The sequence below is a fragment of the Bombyx mandarina genome, chromosome 17 (genome assembly GCF_030267445.1).
Source record: "Bombyx mandarina strain Sakado chromosome 17, ASM3026744v2".
NCBI lineage: Eukaryota > Metazoa > Arthropoda > Insecta > Lepidoptera > Bombycidae > Bombyx > Bombyx mandarina.
The window spans coordinates 5236612-5259705 of record NC_143223.1 but is presented as its reverse complement, the minus strand read 5'-3'; the positions used below and the strand labels follow the sequence as shown (position 1 = coordinate 5259705).

The 23094-nt window shown below is 36.1% G+C and overlaps 4 protein-coding genes across 6 annotated transcripts in view; 1 reads left to right on the top strand and 3 right to left on the bottom strand.

Moving 5' to 3' along the window:
* Positions 1-1305, bottom strand: part of LOC114253392 (UNC93-like protein MFSD11) — a 38998-nt gene extending 37693 nt beyond the window's left edge. The window contains exon 1 of the mRNA XM_028188257.2: positions 733-1305. Within this exon, the coding sequence (XP_028044058.2) occupies positions 733-819 (87 nt within the window). The 5' untranslated portion in view covers positions 820-1305. The remainder of the gene's footprint in view (positions 1-732) is intronic.
* Positions 1306-3307: 2002 nt separating this feature from the next.
* Positions 3308-9466, top strand: LOC114253186 (rho GTPase-activating protein 44). Its single transcript, XM_028187963.2, has 6 exons — positions 3308-3711; positions 3996-4246; positions 4736-4911; positions 5136-5379; positions 6320-6469; positions 7081-9466. The coding sequence occupies exons 1-6, from the start codon at positions 3659-3661 to the stop codon at positions 8859-8861; spliced, it is 2655 nt and encodes an 884-aa protein (XP_028043764.2). The 5' UTR covers positions 3308-3658; the 3' UTR covers positions 8862-9466.
* On the bottom strand, positions 9460-14034 carry TyrRS-m (Tyrosine--tRNA ligase, mitochondrial). The gene is made up of 8 exons (XM_028187964.2): positions 13664-14034; positions 13190-13337; positions 12582-12760; positions 12028-12244; positions 11815-11893; positions 11036-11311; positions 10436-10624; positions 9460-9670 (listed from the first exon to the last, which is right to left on the bottom strand). Exons 1-8 carry the CDS (start codon positions 13789-13791, stop codon positions 9507-9509), a joined length of 1380 nt encoding a protein of 459 aa, XP_028043765.2. The 5' UTR covers positions 13792-14034; the 3' UTR covers positions 9460-9506.
* Positions 14035-15801: 1767 nt separating this feature from the next.
* On the bottom strand, positions 15802-21768 carry LOC114253282 (phosphoribosyl pyrophosphate synthase-associated protein 2). 3 transcript variants are annotated; one of them, XM_028188090.2, is made up of 7 exons: positions 21560-21768; positions 21172-21285; positions 20841-20960; positions 20157-20445; positions 17779-17948; positions 17289-17394; positions 15802-17129 (listed from the first exon to the last, which is right to left on the bottom strand). In XM_028188090.2, exons 1-7 carry the CDS (start codon positions 21601-21603, stop codon positions 16824-16826), a joined length of 1149 nt encoding a protein of 382 aa, XP_028043891.2. In that variant the 5' UTR covers positions 21604-21768; the 3' UTR covers positions 15802-16823. The 3 variants fall into 3 exon arrangements, with proteins under 3 accessions (XP_028043891.2, XP_028043890.1, XP_028043893.1); XM_028188089.2 differs by having other exon boundaries at positions 21387-21625; XM_028188092.2 differs by having other exon boundaries at positions 21413-21617.
* Positions 21769-23094: the final 1326 nt, after the last annotated feature.

Here is a 23094-nt window from a genome sequence, read left to right as displayed (position 1 = left end):
GTATGCCTTAAGGTCTACTTAGTTTTTTTTGACGTGGGTGATTATTTTTTGCCTGTTGACCTCTACAGCCCCTTCAGGGCAGGAATACATTATATAAAAATTTTCATTAAAATAAATAATGTACAAAAGGGACTATGGGAGTTGAGTTAGTAGTTTAGGAAGGTGTTGAGGGGCTGGTGTTGCATTGTGTACATCTTTTAATTAATAGACAAGAATGTCATAATTTAGATCTTCTGACCTCAATTATATGTTATATTCAAATTGAAGGGTATCATTATGATAACAAGGTCTATGATTAGCTAGTGTTGCCAGAATCTATAAACACCACATCATAACACAGCTGCCCCTCTGAAGAGGGCTGCAATCTTGGTTTTTTTTTTTAATTAGAAGCCATTTTAGAATTTATTTTTTATACTATCATTTATCAATATCAGATGAAAAAGTAGTAAAATTGGGATCATCAAATCATTCTTTGTTATCTGTGATATTTAACAAGTAAAGAAATAACATCTGCTCTTTGGTAAGATTTACATGAAAGAATGTATCACATTTAATTTAAGACTAATTTTTCCAAACACACTAAATATTATGAAAACTTTCATTGTTGCCTGTTTATATAGTCATATCTCAATTACACATTTAAATTTTAACCAATCGCATCAAATCACTTGGAATTCAAATAGGTGAATGATAGTAAAATTACTTGAAAAAAGTTTGTTACAATAATCTTACCTCAATATTTCCCATTGTTTGAAATGCAGTAAACACAAACATAAAACCGAATCCTAATATAATAACATTTACGAATTTTCGATCCATTTTAACAACGATATTTAAAATATTAAAATAAAATTTTAGACGTCCAAACACTACAGTTACCTCAGCTGTACTGAGAAAGTGAGAACTACACTTTAATGTTTTCTGTTATTGGTGTGATATTTGTATATGTACATATTACGTACGCTCCCTTCACTCAAGTCCGCTTGTAGTAAAGTTGTGTTTATTGTTTTGGATATTGAATTTTCATGCTGAATTATGTTCTATACATTCCGTCCGTATTATCTGTGCATTCCATATTATTGTGTTATTCTCTGAACAGAGCAGCATAACTAAAGCATAACCGTAATAACCCGTACTTCGGGTATAAGTACCGTAATTCTTAAACATCAACTGAGCTAAACTTTCCTTTAGAGTCCGTAGATTTGGAAGTTCTCATTTTTTTTTTTTGTAGATAGTACTCATAAATAGAAAGCTTTTTGCAAAGTTTCAAGTTGCGGAAACTCAAGGTTTACGAGATATAATTTTTTAAAGTTCCCCTATAAATCGTCAAGGTAGACGTCACAGTTGACGTTTCACGATCCGTTTACGGTAAACGTGTATTTTACTAAATTTTATGTCATGTTTTTACCGAAATATATTTTATTATTTTAATATATTCACATAGCTAATTTGTTGTAATTAATGTGCACAGTAATTGTTGCTGTAATAAGCAATTACATTGACTTTTTTACACAAAAAGTAACAAAATTTTGTTTACACTGTGGAACGGAACGTGAAATGGCGCATTTTTTTATAGCTTAATTTTATCTGGCTGTAATTTCATTTTAATTCCTATTAACATTTTTCACAAAAAAATTATAAATTAGGCTGTATGGTATGATACATTTGCCTTTCCAGTTGGAAAAATACAACAAATACTACTACTGACATTTGACAAGTGCTTAATTTCAATATTAATTTGATGTCACTTCCGTTGCATACCTGCGACACCTGCATGACGTTCTGTAAAAATTTTACCCCCATGCGCCTAAAGAAGTTTCACTTCAAAAAACTCCCCTGTTTCTTGTTCAATATGATGCTGTTTTAATGAAACCTAGAGTCAAATTTGCTTACTATACATTTTTTGATAATTTAAAATTGAGAACGACCGAGCGACGATGCCCTCGTTCTCTTTTTTTAAAACCGTGCCGTCAGCAATTCTGAATTCAATATCATAGTCACCAGCGTGTTCGCTCATGTAGGCGAAGTAGAAAAACAAACTTATTTACCTGTAGTAGCTCCCATTTCTCTTTTACTATATTAAATAGGCCCGGCCGGCCCAGCAGTTCGTACTCGAATGTGTAATGTCCTTTTTTTGATAAGAAGATTACTACTAGCTCGAAGGACTTTCGAGTTTCACCAGGACAGGTCGACGAGCAAAGGGTCACTCAGGAGGTGGGATTTGCTGACAGATACCCGAGCGCTTTCGAAGGAGACCTTCCAGTTCAAGGGCAGCTGCTTTGTGGATCCATCTACTACCGAATCGGAATCGCGACCCGCTGAGTAGATCCATAGATTTCATACTTCAGTGGTAAGGTCGTGTTTAGGTGGTCGACGGTGAATGGTTTCTGCGTGAACCGGAATCGGGAGTAGTCAGCGAGGGCAACGATGAAACGATTATCATTATGCATCTTATCGAGGTATCTTTCCGATCTTATCTTGTGTTCTGATGACTTCTAGGTCTAGAATCTAGACTCTAGATCATCGTAATAGCTATTACCAGCCGTTGGACGAACGCATTTATACGAAAACTAAGGCATTAATATTTTTAAACTTCACTAAAACTCACTTGTGGGTAGTCCAATTTTATGTTTAACCAGTCATCCTCCTACGATCCAAACGTTAACCTAACAATAAAAATTCCTAACACGAGAGATTAGGCTGTATGGAATGATACTTTCGTCTTTCTAATTGAAAAATGTAACTACTACTGGAACTTCGAAAGAACATTTTTCTCAAAGATAAAAATTCTATTGGTAATATTCACTAAAGATGATGGCGAAAATTCTATAGCTTTACTTTACAAATTTATATTTAATAAGCTTCTGACCGCAGTTTTCTTAGCAGTATAATTTAGAAACTTCCTCTACTTCAACTCAATATAATAAAATAATCCCAACGAACAAAAATCGTTAATTAATACTTGAGGTCGAGTAGATGATTTCTAAATATCGACCTTGTTATGATTTTTTATTTTATTTATTTATTAATAAAACGCGCGTCAATATATCATGATTAAATACTAATAGAATTAGGATACAAATCGTTAAATAAACCATTCTAACACAAAGCACAATAGATCAAAACAAACAAAAACTTTTTCTATTTAAATGCCATTATTTAAGTAATTGAAACCATTTTTGATTTGCGTTCTGAAACAAATATAATCAACTTTCGAAATTTTACTGTCTGAGATCGATTCATTGCTTAAATATGAATTATTAAAATGTTTCACTAAAAAAATCGATTTCGTTACCTATCTTAAGTTGTCATCCCTTTGTCATTTGGTCACAGAAATATATTTTTTGTTTCTGCCTGAATATGTTTTAAATTCATTTATGTTGTAAAACCTATCATAAAAGCGATACATTTAAGAGTTTATAAATATATCAGTTAATGTGTTTGTCAATTTATTTTAACGATTGGAAATGTAGTGCCTTATTGGACTGTTTGTGTATTTTTTCCTTTGGGTAGGAAGAATTTTATAGCAGCGGATGATCTCATTGACGTTCTGTCATTACGTTCTTTTTAGTTAGATCTTGATCGTTTTGTTAATAAACGTTTTGAGTCCAATGACCTTGCGGCTTAAAAATAAAAATCGTACAAATAATCAACCAAAATGAAGAAACAATTTTATAGAGTGAAACAACTTGCAGACCAAACGTTTTCAAGGTACTGTCTGATCTTCGAGCTTTTATCTCGCGAAAGATAAGATTTTTTCCTTTTGTCCTCAAATAATTGCATTTTATCATTAGCGGTACTTTTCGTACAGCACAGGCATATAAACCAGCAATTCTCCAACTATCCAAATCGACGTCTATAAATTGCGCCTTTTTTTGTGTATACTTAATGTAGTACTCTAAACAATCATGTATGTATTATTATAGTTGTGTACTGCTTGGTTCTAAGGCTGTGCCAAGATTGGTAACTTTTTATTGATATGCTAATGTTTACAGATCAGGAAAAGGAGAGGCCCTAACAGATGAACTACATACTGCTGACAGGAAAGTGGAAAACTTGCGAAATGCTTTACAGCTTGTTAGTAAAAGGCTTTCAACAGGTGCCGGAAATACACAAGGTCAAGATCCAGCTGCCAGAGAGAAAAGACTCAAAAAGCTTCCAGAGTATTTATTGGGCTTGTCCTTGTGTGAAGCTAGCAACTTTGATGATGATGACAGTATTTTAAAATTCATATTATATGAATGTGGTAAGTTTGTTTAACTAATATTGTAAATTCATCCTAAATTAATACATACAAATGTAAACCAATATTAAATTTGCTAGCTAAAATACTAATTTAAAATATAATTTAGTGAATGTCTAAAGTAATGATTGTTTGGTCATTAAGTTATCAGTGGAGCTTGGTAACTACTGAACAACATGTGGGTCAAGAGCTGTTCATCTAGGCTAATAAGAAACAGCAAACAGAAAAAAAGTTGATCTCAATTATTTAAAGTATACCATATTAAAACTTTTCTTGCTTCTGTTATAGTTTTAAAATTAGTTTCTTGGTAAAATAGGTCTTTTTAACCCACCATCAATCAACATTCTTCATAATTCATTTTTCCGTTATAAGTTTTAGTATCAGTATCAGGTATCAATTTGAAATTGATACCTGTATGTGTTTGTGATTTGGAATTGTGACGCATGCTACCATGCTCATTAATAAATTTATTCCTGACCTATAAAATTTTAGGTAAGACTGAGAAGTTCTTGGCTAACGAAATAGCTGAACATGAGTTAAAAGTGGAACAATTGGTATGTGCACCTTTAACAGTAATCAGTGATCATGATCTACCAGCAATAATGAAAGCCAAAAAACAACTCAGCAGGCTAATTAGTGAGAAAGAGTCTGCAGCAAGTAGATACAATGTGAGTTCCTTATCAGAAAAGATTATCTTTGACATGGACTATGTTTTATCTGTCACATGGCATTTTCAGATCAATATATTGTGTAACACTATAATGCCTATACAATTTGTTTGTGTAGAATAAATGTAAATATATTTGCACACCCTCTAATAATGTCATGTATATTAAAATTAATATGAATGAAAGAATTACCCTTGTTTTTAATTTTATTAATCACCTTATAGCATTTAGATAAACAAAAAGAGGAAAATCCCACAAAACTAGCAGCAGCCCGAGAGGAACTTGAAGAAGCTGGCACAAAAGTAGAGTCTGCACGAGATGCTCTTGCTGCGGATATGTTTGCCCTTGTAGCCAAAGAAGCTCAGCTTGCTCACACTCTCCTGCAATATGTTAAATTACAGAGAGCTTACCATGAATCTGCCCTACACTCCCTACAAGATACAGTACCAGAGTTGGAAAAGTTTATCAGTAAGTGATGATAGAACATTAGTCCTTATCAGGAAATAAAATATTGACTCATAAAAGAATTGTACTGTGATTAAATATAATATAATTAAAAGTTTTAGAAAAAGAATTGAATGACATTGTTGAGGAGAATTTATTTCATGATTTAAGCCATTTAAAAATAGCACCTTAACTATAAACCTTTTAGTTTTTTGTCACTCATCTCTTCACTCTAGCTACACTGAATTTCTTACACCTGCATAATAAGTAGTTCAACCAAACAACGAAAGCTTTCAAACTTATCACATTTATGATGATTCTTGTCCCCGAGACTCCATTTAAGCACAATAAAACAAAAACCTGAACAGTAATAATAGAACTGACCAGTAAATAGAAAAGAGGGATAGAAAGAAAAAAAAAAGAGTAATCTGTCATCATTAGTAGGGCACTGAGGCTATTGGTATATTATAATAAATAAATAATAATAAATTAATATTAAACATTAGTAGGCATGATCTTTGTCTCGTCCTACACCTATATTACATGCTATTGCACAATGTTTTAGGGAATTTTACTGTTAAACTAGCAACAAACTGCAAATGGTCCATCAATGATGAAACATTTCAACTTTATCTTTTATTTGTAGCAGCTCATACATAAGTAATGTAAAAATACTTAAAGTAATTAATTCCAATGGGCGTGATTGATTATCTTTATCAATCCTTTTAATAGACATTTATTAAGAATGCATTTAAAGCAACCACAGAAATCAGATATATATAATACAGGTAATCTGTAGTAAATCTCAATCTCATAATAAATGTACTACATTGTGTGTATTTTTTTATTCCACTAGAAAACTGTTACATTTTTGTTGTATTATATCTGGGTTGATAATTGATTTTACTATCACAGTAAACAAATTAAACACCAACAAGTCATTAATATTATGTAATTGTTACAGACGATAGTTCTGTGAAACCAGTTTTTGGATATCCATTGGAAGAACACTTGCGGGTTACTGGGCGCACCATTGCTTTTCCTATTGAGCTATGCGTCTGCACATTGCATGAATTGGCACTACATGAGGAGGGACTCTTCAGAATAGCTGGTGGTAAATATTTCAGGCAGATATGTAGTATTAGATAAAATCTCAAATAAAATAAAAATAAAAAAATAATAATGAAAGGTTTTTAATCCTCATTATATTATTATTATGTGAATGTTCTTTTTACATAAAATATTGGTTTGCTTTTATTGAAGGGGCTACTCCCAAAAAACAAAAGGCAATCTGGAAAAGATGACAAAAATCCACTTAGTAATACAAAAATAATTTTCGTTTTAGTAAGTTTATATTTGGTGATCTCCTAATCCAAAATTAATAGCTAATTTTTTATAGCAGTAGTTGTGCTTCTGTGTATGCTTTCAAAAAGTTCTCAATTTTATTTTACGACGGCGCCGTAACTTTATGATGTGATGTGATGATTTATATCTAAATCTTTATGTAATTAATATGTAAAAGTATTTTCTCGATTATCGCTAGTCTGTATTTTAACTATAAAGCATTCGAAACATTTAAAATAATATAATGATAATAGAAAACATGAGAATAAATAGTAAAAGTAGTTTTAATTATGTAACTTAAATAGTCTAAATAAAAAACGATAAACATGAAATGAGAAGTGTTTAGAAGACACTAACATATTATTATATTAATAATTACAGCAACATCAAAAGTGAGAAGAATGAAGCTTTCACTCGATGCGGGGTTGTTCAGTGTGCCTTTACCACCGGATTACAGAGATATGCACGTTGTGGCGTCAGTACTCAAGTCATACTTGCGTGAACTGCCTGAACCTCTACTGACATATAGGCTTTATGAGAATTTTATGAATGCGTCACGACAACCGACAGAACAGGCCAGACTTAACGCCCTATGGGAGTGTATACATTTACTGCCCGATGCTAACTACCAAAACCTTAGATACCTAATAAAATTTTTGTCCGCTTTGACACAAAACCAAAATAAGAACAAAATGACGCCTTCAAATCTGGCCATCGTGGTGGCTCCCAACTTATTGTGGGCCGCTGATGAGAGCACTTTCGATATGAATATCACAACAGCTGTCAACTGCGTTGTGGAGCTCCTAATTAAACACGCAGACTGGTTTTTCAAGGACGAAGTTAACTTTTTTATTTCATTCACCAAAGAAGATTTGCTACCAGGCCTGTACCAAGACGGTTTCACCCCTAATTTCGGCCACGGATACAATCAAACCGCCGCCCTCGCTCAAGATCAATCTAACGGCGAATACAGCAGCATGAGCAAATCGATGTTCGATTATAACCACCACTCGGAACAGGTCAAGTACAGTCAGGTCAAGGTCGCGGCCGACGGTCCCGGCCGACATTCACGGAGCAACAGTCACGACACCAGCCTCATCTTATTAGAAAGTGACATCAAGAAGGCACAGTCCAATAGTTCCCTCTCCGACCAATCCAGTCCGCCCCACGGAAGTCCCAAACCAATAACGAGGCGGAAAAACAAACCTCTCGCTCCGGTCCCGCCAAATTTTACTCCAGACAAAAACAAAAAAACGGATACTCAAACGCAAACGACAGCCCAAACTCAAGCCGAAACTACGCGAGAGATACAGCCCGCAGCGAAAACCGAAGTCGAGAAACCGGCCAAGCCACCGAGACCCGTCATATCCGACACCGGTAAGGTAATAACAGGGGTGCAGACGATCAATCGGTCCACATATCGGCAGAACAAGGCGCTCAAGGAGGAGGCCGCCCGAGAACTCGTGTCAGATGCGCGGCGACAGAGTCTCGAGCTAGAGCGAGACGGAACGGAGCTCCCGCGAGCCGACTGCACCCTTGTCGTGCGTAACCTCACCGCGCACACCGGGGTCGTTGGCCGCATGAAGGTGGTCGGAGACGCCCGCTCCCCCCTCCTTGCCGGCAAGCAGCCCCCGCCCCGACCCGTGGCGGCACCGCGCACTCTCGTACCTGTAGCGACGGACCTCGACGCAGACGTCACCCTGCGCAACAAGCCTGCCGTACCCGAGCGGCCGGCCACACTGCGGCCCCAAAGCTTCCGCGCGCCTCGGGGCTCGTCTTCCTCTGACGTGGAAGTCGCGCCGACCGTGCTCGAGCGCACGCACATCTACACAGTGGACAAACAACAACCGACTGTGATCCAGGTGGGCGGCGGCGACGAGGCTCCGCGGGCGACTGTGCAGCGCACGCACAGTTCCGGCGGTAAGGACGCAGAGCTCGACGAGGGCAAGGGTCTGAGTGCGAGCCGGCAGCTGTCGCAGTCGGAAGGCAGCATCGCCGAGTCTCCGTCGCCGCGCGCACGCCCGGCGCGGCCGCAGGTGCCAGCGCCACCGCCGCCGGTGTCCGTCTCCTCGCCGGAGTCCGCCCTGCCGGCGTCGCTCTCCCAGCCTGAGTCACTCCCACCGGCGGCGTCGGTTCCGCTGCAGGAGAGCACAAACTTATAGAGAGGTGCTCGCCGCGCTGATATCGCACGAGACTGATGTTTGCTTTTATCCTCCATTGACGAAGTCATCGGATTTCGACTGAGGAAGGGTATAAGAGCTAAAGTATTTTCTTACGTCGATCGAGTATTATGTATTTATTTAGATTACAAGCGATAGCCTAAATTAACGTTCGCCGAGTCGTCCGTAGCAGACTGATGTTTATTTTGCTCTTTTTTGTGCACGAGCAGTACGCTTATTATCACGCGTTATATTCCGTGTTTCTTGCAATTACACTCTGAAACATCGTAAACTAGTAGCGTAGACAAAATTACAATTAATGTTTGTGATATTAGAAGGTAAATTGGATGACGTGCAGGTAGGACCGCCGGCCCGTGGCGGGGAAGGCTGCACAAATATCACATGTAAGACGTCTAGCCATATTTTTATAATCAAATAGGTAGCTTTCAACCGTGCACTACGCGAGCAACGGAATCAGTGAATATTATTAATTTTAGTATTAAGAATGTTATATAGTATTTACGATGTTTTATGTGATACGCATTTTATGAATATACTGCAAGTATACCTAGCTTCTGTTGTAAGGAATAAAATAATAACACAAAGTCTACATTGGTTTTATTCTCAGAAAATCAAAATAAACAATTATTATGTTTGCCATTTCACAATATAATAATTACGTTTCCCAGTCCTTAAGAGTGATATTAGATTTGGTAGTATGTGTGCTGATTGTGTTATGACCTCATCAATTTTCTTAATTTTCTGGTGATTGATGTAGAATCCACCGGCTTCTATAATTCTCATGGCATCATCTAAAAATAATAATTTAAATATATAACTTTTTATTTTTTATTGCTTAGATGGGTGGACGAGCTCACAGCCCACCTGATGTTCAGTGGTTACTGGAGCCCATAGACATCTACAACGTAGACGCGCCACTCACCTTGAGATACAAGTTCTAAAGTCTCAGTTTAGTTACAACGGCTGCCCCACCCTTCAAACCGAAACGCATTATTGCTTCCCGGCAGAAATAGGCAGAGCGGTGGTACCTATCCGCGCGGACTCACAAGTGGTCCTACCACCAGTAATTACGCAAATTATGATTTTGCGGGTTTGATTTTTATTACACGATGTTGTTCCTTCACCGTGAAAGTGAATCGTGAACATTTGTCGAGTACGTATTTCATTAGAAAAATTGGTACCCGCCTGCGGGATTCGAACACCGTTGCATCGCTTCAACACGAATGCACCGGACGTCTTACCCTTTAGGCCACGACGACTTCTAACTGGATGGAAAACACACACTCACCGGTCACCATTTTTGTGTATGAGGTCATATCGATAGCCACTTGACACCAGATGGGCAATGAGCTCATTCGCCCGTAAAAGTCCACAACTGTTCAAACTTAAAGCAATTACAGAAATCGTTGGCAGTTTTATATTGTTAAAAAACTGGTGTAGTAGCAAAAATGGGTAGGGCTAAACGGTGCGAAAATGTGCTAACCAATGACATAATGGTACATATTCATCTTTGTTGACAACAGACTTAAATTTAACTTGAGGTGCCGATAACTTACTCTCAGTCGGGAAGCATTTAGCTTTCATTCCAAGTTCTAAAACAGTTATTCCAGGTGATAATAGTAAACTAGTAACGGGAGCACCTTCGAAAACTTTTTCCAACTCGTCACTCTTCAACGAGACTAATGATTTAATATCCTTACTGTAAATAGCAGATGTTGCTCTTTGTGCTTGGGCTAATCCATCTTCTGTAAATGTATTAAATTAATATTGAACGTAACTTTCATAGTATTGTCTATGGTTTTTGCGACTCGTACACAGTATTATATTTACTTTTATGGTTAAATCTGGCGTTTATTATTTTCATTATATTAATACCGACATTCCAATACTACAATCCAAATATATTTGATTAAAAATATTGGTAATTAAATTTTTATTAAAACTTGGGTTTTCTGTGTTCAGCCTACTCCTCGAATCGGATTTTTTCAAAGAAAATAAACATAAGAAATCAATGCCAGTCTTGGGAATTTTTCAATCAAGTTATTAAAGACAATTCTATATGAAACGTAGCTTTTAAGTCAACTTAGGCAAGCAAAATGTGAAAAGGAAACATGAATATGTGTGAATCTCAAATTAAAATTAGGAACTTTACGTACTTCCATGCACCAGAGTCGTTAGCTGCTCAGCCAGACACTGCTGTGGATACCTTTGATCCGGATGCTGTTCATGTTTATACATGATATCTTTGATCTCTCCTAAACTGTAGAAAGTAAATAACTTCAACAGTCGCTCTACATCAGCATCTTTGGTTCGAATGAAATATTGATACAAACTAAATGGACTTGTTTTTGCTGAATCCAACCACAATGCATTTCCTGCAGACTTTCCAAACTTATCCCCTTCATCTGTTGTTACTAATGGCAATGTTAAACCTAAAAATATCAAAAACAAAATTCAATTTGTCTATTTCTATGTTCAAATTAAAGGTTTCAATTTTAGTAGAACATTTGTTTTAGTCCGCATCCAGAACTTTTAATTTTCCTCTGTTACTATGCAGCTCCTCATAAGTCAAGTTGGGCTGATAGCATCCTCGCAATATTTCTAAGGCATACATGGTGGCGACTGGAAGAGACGGACGCAATTCACGACAACTTCCTAGCTTTCCAAAGGAATAGAGTGAATTATACGTAGTTCCTAAAGTAGCTTGAAGATCACCGGCTGATCTATGACTTTCAGAACAGTTTACGTCAGGTACAGCTGGCAACCTACTCGTATACCTTTTTCTTTTTATACAGTATACAAGTCTACTTTTGAATGTAACAAAAAATAGACATGTTTCTTAAACACCACTTCAAAATTAAAATTAAAATTATTTGTAGTTTGACAAATTCAACAGAATAAATTTGTTTGTATGCTTGACTCACATTTTACTAACCATAAACATCTGTCTTTGCAGTTCTACTTATTAATTCATGGCCAGCTGTGATATTACCCATCTGATCACTGCCACCTACCTGTAAGAAAATGAAACAAGTTAAGATAATTTAAAAAAATATATATTATTTTGCAGATCAAAAACATTATTGTAGTGCTCACTACTAGTCAGATGCCCATAGTTAACTAATAATAATAAGTACAACATAATTACCTGAAACCTACAGTCATATTCTTTTAGTAAATGTAACCAATCATATGACTGAAATATCTGATAGCTAAATTCCGTGAAACTCATGCCAACTTCAGAATTGATTCTAGATTGAACACTGTGTTTCAACAGCATTGTACCCATCCGAAAATTACGACCTATTTCGCTTACAAACTGTATTGAATCTATTTTTCTATACCATTCTTCATTATTGACTATTCTGTAACCAAAAATTCAACATGGCAGACATGTAGATAGCACAGAAACATTGACGCTTGAAAGGCAAACGTGACTAAGCGACAATACGTGAAATTTGCAGTAGACTAATTTAAAGTTGAAATACACGAAAACAAAATTTATTTTAACGAATCCAGCTGTAGTAGAATCTAGCTAGTAGCTGTAGGATTGAAATGATTTTAGTAGACCTAGAAATATATTTTTTTTGCGCATCGAATATGGTTATTGCCTAACATTTATGTACAAAGCAGTTATTGTCGCTTAGTCACTTTTGCCTTTCAAGCGTCAATATTATAATTTAATATGTTTTTATATAATACCTTAGTGATTTTGGTGGTCCATCATCTTTGGATGAGATGTATTTATTGTGATTTTCAAATATAGTTTCCAAGTTGTTCCTGATACATTTTATATTTTTTTCTATAACTTCTTTTTGTAATGCTGCACGATCAGTGTTTCTTCCACTCGGGTCACCAATATGCCCAGTTGCCCCCCCTAACTAACATTTTTGATACAGTGATTAAAATATCAATATATTTACTATCTACTACGCAATTTATTTAGGTAAGTAATAAATTGTGAAAGAAAGAATTGTTAAAAATGACTCCATGTTCAATGACTTCATGTTTACTGGTGGTAGGACCTCTTATGAGTCTTATGAGTGAAGCAGTAATGCGTTTCGGTTTGAAGGGTGGGGCAGCCGTTGTGACTATACTGAGACCTTAGAACTATATCTCAAGGTGTGTGGCGCATTTACGTTGTAGATGTCTATGGGCTCCAGTAACCACTTAACACTGGGTGGGCTGTGAGCTCGTCTACACATCTAAGCAATAAAAAAAAAAAATGAACATATTATCAAGCAAATCTACCTAGACATTTATAAATGGTAAGTATAAACAAAAAGAACCAATAATAAAATCTGCCTCACCAATGCAATGACTTGGTGTCCTCCTCTGTACCAATGGAGTAGATTTATTATTACCAGTAGATTCCCAACATGAAGGCTATCAGCTGTTGGATCAAAACCAGCATAAACACATTGTGGGGCTTTGTTCAACAAATTTAATATTTCTTTTCTAAAATAAAATTGATTATTTATTATGCAAATTGCTTACGTGTTAAGTAATTTCCAACATTATAGTATCTGTCTTAATATAAATGAAAATAACTTGTTACTATTTGAAAAATTTGGTTCCATTTTCAGTCAGGTTCACCTTACTTAAGTGCTGCTCCTAATTGTCAAAATTCTCTATACAATTCTATGCCAACAAAATTAATTAAATCCAGGATTAGTACTATAATTTTTATTATGCTTTAAGGTAACTCAAAATGCTTCAGCTTGTATAATATCGGTCGAATGCCTACTATTTTCAGTTAAATTTTATTCTTTATTTTCACTTACCCCGCAGTGTTCGGAAACAAATCTTGATACATTCCGCGTTCACTTAATTTTAAAATATTTCTACTGACATAAGACCTTTTGAAGGTCCAGTATGTAACTTGGTGATTTATTAATCGTTTTAAAATCATCTTAATTTTGTGGCTGTACCTATCGGCCTAACCTAATTATTTCTTTAAAATGCGATTGTACACCTTCACTAACAGTACCTACGAAATACAACAAATAGCTGCAATGGGGCGAGCCTCGATTAAACTCCAATATATATTTCACTTGTGCCGTTCATTTATGTACCTATCTTTTTCTTAAATTAAATTTATTGTTGTGAATTTGTGATATTAAACAGGTTGTGACTTATCATCTTTTTTAAAACATTTTATGACCTGGTAAAGAGTCTTTTAAGGCAATGTTGTTTATTTGATTCGTCCTAAAGACGATACAGCTTAATTTAAGAATTCTTCCATTGGGTAGATATAGAAAGCACGGTCCATAATTCTGATTTGTTACAAAAAACCAAGCCATTTTTGAAAAGGGAGATAGAACAAAACGTATACTGTTGTATGAAATAAGTTTAGATAAGACAATACTGTGGTGCTCGATGAGAGAGATGAAATGAAATTGCATCTCAGTAACTAGGTGACTTTTGTAATAATCCTGTCGAAGATTTACTTCGATTCGGAGCATGCATTTGCCAAATTAGGAATCTAATCCAACTCAAAAATTTCACAATTGAAACTTTGACTTCAAAATAGGCGGTGATGAGCATGTTTTAACTATAGATGCGGTACGACAACCACTACACAGTAGTGCGTACATCAACTAAAGTACAGGAAAATAACAATAGTAACAGCTGTCGCTACACAAAGAGTACACTGAAAATAGCCTTCCCGTTCAATGTCACTTTGATGCCTTGGTTGTCGTCTTTGAATAGTCACGTTCCCGTAACTATGGGCTGCGCAGCAACAGTAATGTATTATCATGTTGACTTTTGTATCGGACACGGAAGGTTATGCAACATTTCCGGATAATGGGCGATGTTAGTGATCGGTCTTTGGCTCTATCCTGTGAAAATGGATTGGGTACTGAGAGGCATCCTTATCCCCAGCCTCCGGGGATTCTGTGTAACAACACAGACTGGCTGTGGCCTGAAGGGACCATTTTCGCAGGTCTGCTTGGCTACTACTGAAGTGGCATCCGGCCGACGCGGATTAAAATATCGGGCCTCGAGGTAGTGCTTACCCTCAGGCCTCAGGGAGCGCCGCCGACTGACAACTACACTATCTCCCGTCATAATGTGGTTAGAGGTGTTCGCATTAAGGTCAGGGTGCAATGGAAGTATCTTGGCCTCAACATAGCCAGTCGTTAGACATATCGCGCATATCTTTAATGACGATGTCCACAGGCGGTCGTGACGGTGGGCGCATTGAGCCGGGTTCCTCCCAACACTAAGGACTGACCAGGCAACACGCTGCTTCGGAGCCTACGATAGTTTTATTATTCGTAGTCCGGAGCACAATGTTCTTGTATGTGTCAGTCCGTACCCGTGAGTGACGAAACTGCTGCAGCGGCTGCAGCTTCGTCATCACGGTTTTTTTTTATTATTGCTTATATGGGTGGACGAGCTCACCGCCCACCAGGTGTTAAGTAGTTACTGAAGCCCATAGACATCTACAACGTAAATGCGCCACTCACCTTGAAATATATATTCTAAGATCTCAGTATAGTTACAACGGCTGCCCCATCCTTCAAACCGAAACGCATTACTGCTTCACGGCAGAAACAGGCAGGGCGGTGGTACCCACCCGCGCGGACTTACAAGAGGTCCTACCACCAGTAATAAAAAGGTCAGGGCTATTCGAGGTTATCACACCACCACCCGGCGGGGACGCCATCGCCACTCGATGCTGAACACGAGTCGACCTTTGTGTAGAGTTCAGCCTCATCCAAAGTTTCTTGTGGGTGGGTTGTGGGGTGAAAAAGGTTTTAATCGGTTCAACTCCGACATGCCCCGCCTACCGCCCCCAACCTGTAGGCAGGCGGAAGTCCGGCGAATTTCTGCTCACCCAATAACGGGAAATGTTGATAATCAGTTTAATTCATTTAAATTCTCAGGTAAAATAGGCATAAAAATAAAAAAAAAATTTAGTAATAGTTTTACTTATTATTAAATGTTGGTAATCGTGTCAGAAAATGCTTTTTCTAATTATACAGAAAATTTTAAAAGTAATTTTTTTTTTCAAAGTAGTATTTGGCTCGAAACCTTTTTTATGACAAGATTAAAAATGAATACTGAAAATACATTTATTTTTGAATAAGCGACGGGAGAGGAAGTGACGTTATGTGCTTACCGGAACCCGTAATTCTAATAAATCTATCACAATCACACACGATCGCCACGCCAACTGCTTCAAACCTGAAATTACTGGTTGGCGGCGATTTAAATAGGCAAGATTGTGGTACCTACATATTCGTGCGGGATTATGATTCTCCCTACCACCGGTACCGAAATAGTAAATGCAAAAAGTATTTAACACATATAGAATAATATTTATGAAAATGAATAATGACTTAAACGTAGTAATTTAACAAAGAAGACCTTAAAAACTTATATTTGTTGTTTTTACCTACATACATATATTATGTCGGAACATAAGTAGCGTAGTCTCTTCTATGTTCTCTTTATTCAGGCTTACTAATAACCAACCACAAAGTATCTTGTATCATTAAAATTCATTCGCCAAACGTAATACCAATAAACTCAAGTAAACTCTTGTAGCAAATAATAAAACAACATAATAATTTGGTCCATAGAAACGGTGTCTGGGTGGAGATGCTGATCGCAATATTTGTTATATAACATGAAAATGGTGATTTATTTCTTTAATTACGCACTTTCTACATTATTATCAACTAAATTCACTTTGTAAATGAATAATACACAATAAGGAATTTACATTATCCAAACATTTTCTATCATTTAGCATTATCATTCTAGCAGTTTATATTATGTACAATCGTAGTAAAAATATAATATGTAATAATATTATAAAACTGCTTTTTTATTTCCTCTGTCACTATTCCTTACACAGCTTCATTACAAGAATGAATACAAAAACTAACAAAAAACAGCATAATACTTGTATTACAAGAGAAGATTTCAGAGTTAATCTTCGAGGGTAACGTTTTTGAAGAGATAAGACATAGATTCTTTGTTATGAATGCGCCGGATCGCTTCGCTGATCAGTATCGATATATCGATAGTTTTGATCTTATTGCACTGCATCTTTTGTAGTTCATGAGGCACCGTGTTGGTGACGACGACCTCGTCTATGGGCGAATCCTCAATTAATCGTGGAGCGTCGGACGAGAGCAGGCCGTGGGTGGCCAGTACATATATTTTGTAGGCTCCGCACTCTTTTAATACTTCAGCAGCCGCCACGAACGATTGAACGTCGTCGATCATGTCGTCCTAGAAATAGTGAAGTAGTAAACTTTTTTTTTTTATGAATTCTTAAACTAGCAACCCTAATTAGGAAGATCCGGTGAGAAACTCAACGGGCTAATGTATGGGTTAGAACAAACTAGTATAGTGACAGATGACGATAAGCATTATTTATGAAATACTTACCACCATTATAGCAATTCTTCCTCCTACATCTCCTACTACATTTATCGGTGGCTTTTCTTTAGCTGGATGTGCCGGCACTCCCACAGATACATCCATAGTACGCGACCTGAAAGAGATTCGCAGCTGTCGAATTATTTGAAAAGAATATCTCGGAACCGGTTATTTACCGACTGCCATAAATTTTAAGATATCCCAAATAATAAAACTTCTCATGAAATTTAGTTTCCAAAGGATTGTATTGACAGCGCTGTTGTGACAGTTTTAGTTTTAATGTGGAATTATAACAATCCATTAATCACAAAAAAAACAAGTCTGATTACGAATTTTTTTTTTTTTTGATTAGTACAAAATTATTGAATTTTTTTTATTATTTCAGAAACAAGAAATCATCTTATACATGAAATTAATTTATATCTTGAGGTGCAAGTGATTATGATCGATTGCAGTTCCGAACATTGGGTGAAAACTAGTTATTTGAAATCTAACATACCTGGGTATACATGGAGGTGAATACCGTCCATCAACCTCATCACTTTCGGCTTCCTTCTGTTCTCCATGTATGACAGCTATAGCTAGTCTCAATCGCTCGGCATATGAAGTAGCTTTCTTTGCAGAGCCAGGATTCCGGGCCACTATAACCGAATTACGGTAATCTGGAATCTTTAATGTTAATATTTAGTTTTTTTTTCAATTACCTAGTATAAAGTAAGGTATGCTTTCTTATAACAAATATGCATTATGTTTGCATTTATATCAGTTTAAGTCCATGTTCGTTGGAAGAACAGAAATTGCTTTTATATATTAGAACAGTTGTCCTTGGATCCTTCCATTATGGTATGTTAAAATCAAGGCACAATAATTTTTTTTCTTTCTTTTAATTGTGAAAGAAGAGAAGTCTATTATATTTTTATTTATTATTTATTTATATTTATTTAAAATCTTATTAATTACATAATATTTTTTAAAAAAGATATTATACATAAAAAATTTTAAAAACACTATATAAAAATAGATTGCCGCTGATGGCGGTGTCTACGACACAAGACACCAGTGGTTAGGACTCCAGAGTGTAAAACATCCTCACAATGCGTGCAGTATCTAGGATAACTGCTTTCTGTATTAGGCCCTTAACCCAGCTTGATAACAAAAGTTTCTTAAGATGTTGATCGAAACTTTTCACTATCAAGCCGTGTACTGACACAACTATTGGAACAATGATGGTTGAATCAACGTGCTACATGGCGGTAGTCTCGTGGGCCAGGTCTAAATATTTTATTAATTTGTCCTTTTCTGCCTTCACGAGGTTCTCGTCATGAGGAATGGTGATATCAACCAACAATGCTAGATCGATCTATTATTACAATATGTATCAGGTTTATTGGCAACAATATACCTACCTACCTGTGATGATAGATCAGTCCCAGTAGGGCGTAACATGACCATTATCAAGAACTGGTTGAGGTTCGTATTGGTAATAAGGAACAGCAGAATCAAGAATTATTAACTACATTAATTATTTATTATATTATTAACTACATAAATATCCACATTAAGAATTAGATTGTGTGTGCGGTTGTAGAAGAATTAACATATAGAGTTTTTAATAATATTTTTAAATATTTAGTTTTTTTTGCACTGAAAGTGATCTTAGTTTAGATTTAAACTCAAAAATTCATTCCAAACACGATACTCTTTCTTTGTCATCACACCTCTCATCACATCACACCTTGCACCTTGAATAAATAATTGTACTAAGCAAATGTTTATAAAAATAAGTCATAGTTATGGCACCACTTGATTTGATTCGTAGATAAACATTTCTCCCTCTAAAATATAAAAGTTTTATAGTGACCACCACAGCTTGATGTGACATCTGGTCACCATCCTCGCCTAACCCGTCACTTGCGACGAAGGGCTCAGTGAGTAAAATGAAAAGTTTTAATTTTATTATTTTTTATTTATAAAGATTAAATTTTTAGATTTAGATTAATTTGAAAAGTGCACACATCAATAACAAATGACAATAAAATAATTTTGTTACTTTGATTTAGATCAAAGTAACAAAATTATTATATAATGTATAAAGGCTATTAGTAGCCTAACTTAATATATCCTAATGAGGATCATCAATACATACATATATGTTGAGCCCCTTCAAAGTAATATTATTACCCAATAGCATTTAATTTTTATTTATATATAGTATTTTTCTGGTCTCAGCTTTATCCCTGTGAACTTGCTTTTATTTTACTATCTTAGCTTACATTTTTCTTTATTTACCCCCTTTCTAATTCTATTACTTTTCTTCAATATACAGAATGGATATTGTTTTAATTATATGTATGATGATTGATGTGGCTAGGAGGAGGGACTATGATGATGAGTGATTTGTCTAAATATTCAATAGATATAAGACAGATAATATTAATCCCTATAAGTACTACAATAATTAACAGTAGGTCGCAGCTTCACTGTGCCATACCAGGGGCTTTGGTTTGTTAAGGTCCGTGAGCAACTGGAAGCACTCACCATCAGATGGACCAACTGATTGTATATCTATGATGTCAAAATAATATATCATTCAACAGTTATAGTCTTTAACTGTCTCTATTCCACCCAATTCTTTTTTTAAACCATTTGTGAAATACTGTTTGCCACTTTTAATACTACTAATCGAAGTATTATCAAATACTATTATTAAAGATGCTTCAATCATAGAATGGTTACTGCATCATTTCAAACTGGCTTTATTCAAATTTTAACTAAAAATTATTAAAATATTACTAAAATTAATGAATATACTTGTTTTTTATAAGTACAGAATGCCGTAATCTATTATAATAAACATTATTTTATTAATACACTTACACTTTCTTGTATATACTGAAGTAAGAATGGTGATGCTCTTAAATTATCAACAGGGCAGTCAAAAAATCCTTGTATTTCTTTTTGGTGCAAATCCATAGTGATAATGTGTGAAAGACCTGATTTACACATCATTTGGGCTAAAAGTTTAGAAACTATACATCCTCGTTTCCGCATTTTGCATTGTTTACTGTATGGTAAGTATGGAATTACACCAACAATTGAACTGGCAGAGGAAGTCTTACAAGCGTAGGCCATTATAAGCAATTCCATTATGTTGTTGTTCACATCTCTGTAAAAACGTTGTTAAAATATGATTAAATGTTCTTTTAAAATAAATATTATGATAAACTTATTACCAATGCTGTTGAGGATACTGGTATTGTTACTGTTAGCAGGGACTTAAATATTACAATGTATTATTAATGGTTTCATTGTTAAGCAAACCTTCATTAACAATGAAAGACTTCATTGTTTAAATTTGTTTATCATACATGCAAAGGGGGTTCATATCAAGCCCAGCATATTATGGTAAAACTATAGGCCAAATCAAATCACAAGAAGAATAAATATCGTGCCAAGCTATCTTGTAAAATATGAGCAAGAATGAAATAAGTTTGTGGCACATAAGTATAAAAACAGGATAAATAACAGCTTTCAACTAAGATAATTTAAATCATAACTCACTTGGTTCCAGTCTGTATGATATAAATATTCTTGCCACGAATTGAATCAGCTATTTCCACAATGGTCTCTCGGTTGGTCTTGTGGTATACTGAACAACCTCCTTTACGCACACCTAGGCGGCTTTAAAATTAAATTAATCAAAATGTGTATAAATGGATATGTAACAAATCAAATTTTTTCCCCTTAAATAGAATGAATTTCATATTAAATGCGGCCAACTGCTTATTAGAATCACTAATTTAACTGTACTTACTTTTACTTCTTAACTCAATTTATAACCTGTGATTTTTTTAGATTTTTATGGTCAAAAGACGTAGTCTTAATGACTTACTTGGCAATCAAATCAGCTAATTCAGGATGTGAGTTTCCACTCAAAATAACAATGTCCGACGTGGAGTTCCCGTCCATATTGCAATTTCGAGATCTATTCGATAAACCCACCAGCCTGAAACAGTAACATTTTAAGTGACATTGGTCCGTAATTAGAGAACAATATACATCCTCTCAAGATAACGTCATGTTGGGTCAACAAGAAAAATAATAAACCTGGTTTTGTTGAGTAACATAATAACCTGAAGCCAACTATATCCAAAAGGTTTTTTAATGATAATATTTGTGAATGTTGAAAATAATTTATTTATAAGACAATTAAACGTCTACGCAGATAGGTACTTGATCTGAAAAAACCCGTGAAAATACTTCATTCACATCAAACTCACATATTCCACCGAATATCATCAGAGGGGGAACTACTGTGTGACATTTAGAAAAAAAGATGGAATCCATAGATAATACATTTTTTTATCCTCTTTTTCTAAGTATGATAATGGGCTTCATGTCAAAAAATACAATTCCATTAAAACATTAAATTAAACACATACACACAATTTAATCCAAAATATCTGATTTCGTCAGTTTGGTTGATATCATTAACTCTAAGTATGCAATTACTTATGCAAATAGTTTCACCCACTGAAGTGGAAGTTCAGTTAAGATGAAATTTGGTGTGTAATACCAAACTAAAACTAATAAACGATTTTTCTGTACTTTCACCTAATACCGGTCACTCCCATTCGCACGAATACGCAAACCCACAAGTGTAGGACGACATTTGCAAATGATTATGCAAAGTTTTCGCTGCATTCGCGGTTATCCAAGCTGTGTCGGTTTTTTAACAGACATCAAAGCACGCGAACCGCGATCCTTCGCGTAGTCTCCCACACATTCGTGTGACCAGTTGCACCCACGACTGCGAAGGCAACGGACGTTTCGCTATTTTCTCAGATCGTGACGTCTACTGTGTAGCATATCTTCATCAAAAGAAATCCCTTAAAAACAGCATGTCTGTTAATGATGTCTGGGAAAGAATTCAAAACTTTTTCTCTTAAATGTTCTATTGACGAATTAAAAAGGAGGAGAAATGCGTGAGACATTCGTAAACAAGTGTAGGAGGAAGCGCAAACGAGTTCGCAAATTGAGTACCGAAACCATTTGCACAGCTGCTAAGTTTGCGAATGAATGTCTGACGGCCCTTCACATGCGCGCGAACATTCCTACAATGTACGAATGCTTGCGCGCATGTGAGTGGCCGGCATAACGTTTGTGTTCCAGCTGGTACAGTTAGAGGTGAAAAGATCAATATGAAACAACAATGCAACTAGACACTCGGCCACTTCAGGGATACAGTTGACCGATGAAGCCGTTAGGGAAAATGAGTCCAATTCAGCCATTATTGTTGGTAGTCCGTCAGAGCATCCAGGTGATGAGATAAGAGGCTTCTTGAGCCATTTCGGTCATTTATGTTTAAGAAAAGACGCAGAAATAATTAAATACATCATCATCATCAGCCTTTATCTGCCCACTGCTGGACATAGGCCTTCCCCAATACCTTCCACAGAATGCGGTCCTCCGCCATCCGCATCCAGCGACTTCCCGCCGGCGCCGTGCGCACTAAGTCGTCGGTCAACCTGGTTAAATACACGATACTCACAAAATTCTGAAAGTATTGAGTCATTCTAGGTAGGCAGCGGCTTGGCTCTGCCCCTGGCATTGCTGAAGTCCATGGGTGACGGTAACCACTCACCATCAGGTGGGCCGTATGCTCGTCTGCCTACAAGGGCAATAAAAAAAAAAAAAACTGAAATTCATTCTGAAAGTATGAAGTCGTCGTGGCCTAAAGGATAAGACGTCCGGTGCATTCGTATGAAGCGATGCACCGGTGTTCGAATCCCGCAGGCGGGTACCAATTTTTCTA

Excerpts from the sequence above, each read along its gene's own strand:
- LOC114253282 (XM_028188090.2), bottom strand. The coding sequence starts at position 21,603 with ATGTCACACAGTAGTTCCCCCTCTGATGATATTCGGTGGAATAT. Across the intron at positions 20,961-21,171 it reads TTAGCTGATTTGATTGCCAA|CCGCCTAGGTGTGCGTAAAG; the intron begins GTAAGTCATTAA and ends TTAATTTTAAAG. Across the intron at positions 17,130-17,288 it reads GAAGAATTGCTATAATGGTG|GACGACATGATCGACGACGT; the intron begins GTAAGTATTTCA and ends CACTATTTCTAG.
- TyrRS-m (XM_028187964.2), bottom strand. The coding sequence starts at position 13,791 with ATGATTTTAAAACGATTAATAAATCACCAAGTTACATACTGGACCTTC. Across the intron at positions 12,761-13,189 it reads GACACCAAGTCATTGCATTG|TTAGGGGGGGCAACTGGGCA; the intron begins GTGAGGCAGATT and ends CAAAAATGTTAG. Across the intron at positions 9,671-10,435 it reads TAAATGCTTCCCGACTGAGA|ATGATGCCATGAGAATTATA; the intron begins GTAAGTTATCGG and ends TATTATTTTTAG.
- LOC114253186 (XM_028187963.2), top strand. The coding sequence starts at position 3,659 with ATGAAGAAACAATTTTATAGAGTGAAACAACTTGCAGACCAAACGTTT. Across the intron at positions 4,247-4,735 it reads ATTCATATTATATGAATGTG|GTAAGACTGAGAAGTTCTTG; the intron begins GTAAGTTTGTTT and ends ATAAAATTTTAG. Across the intron at positions 4,912-5,135 it reads CTGCAGCAAGTAGATACAAT|CATTTAGATAAACAAAAAGA; the intron begins GTGAGTTCCTTA and ends ATCACCTTATAG.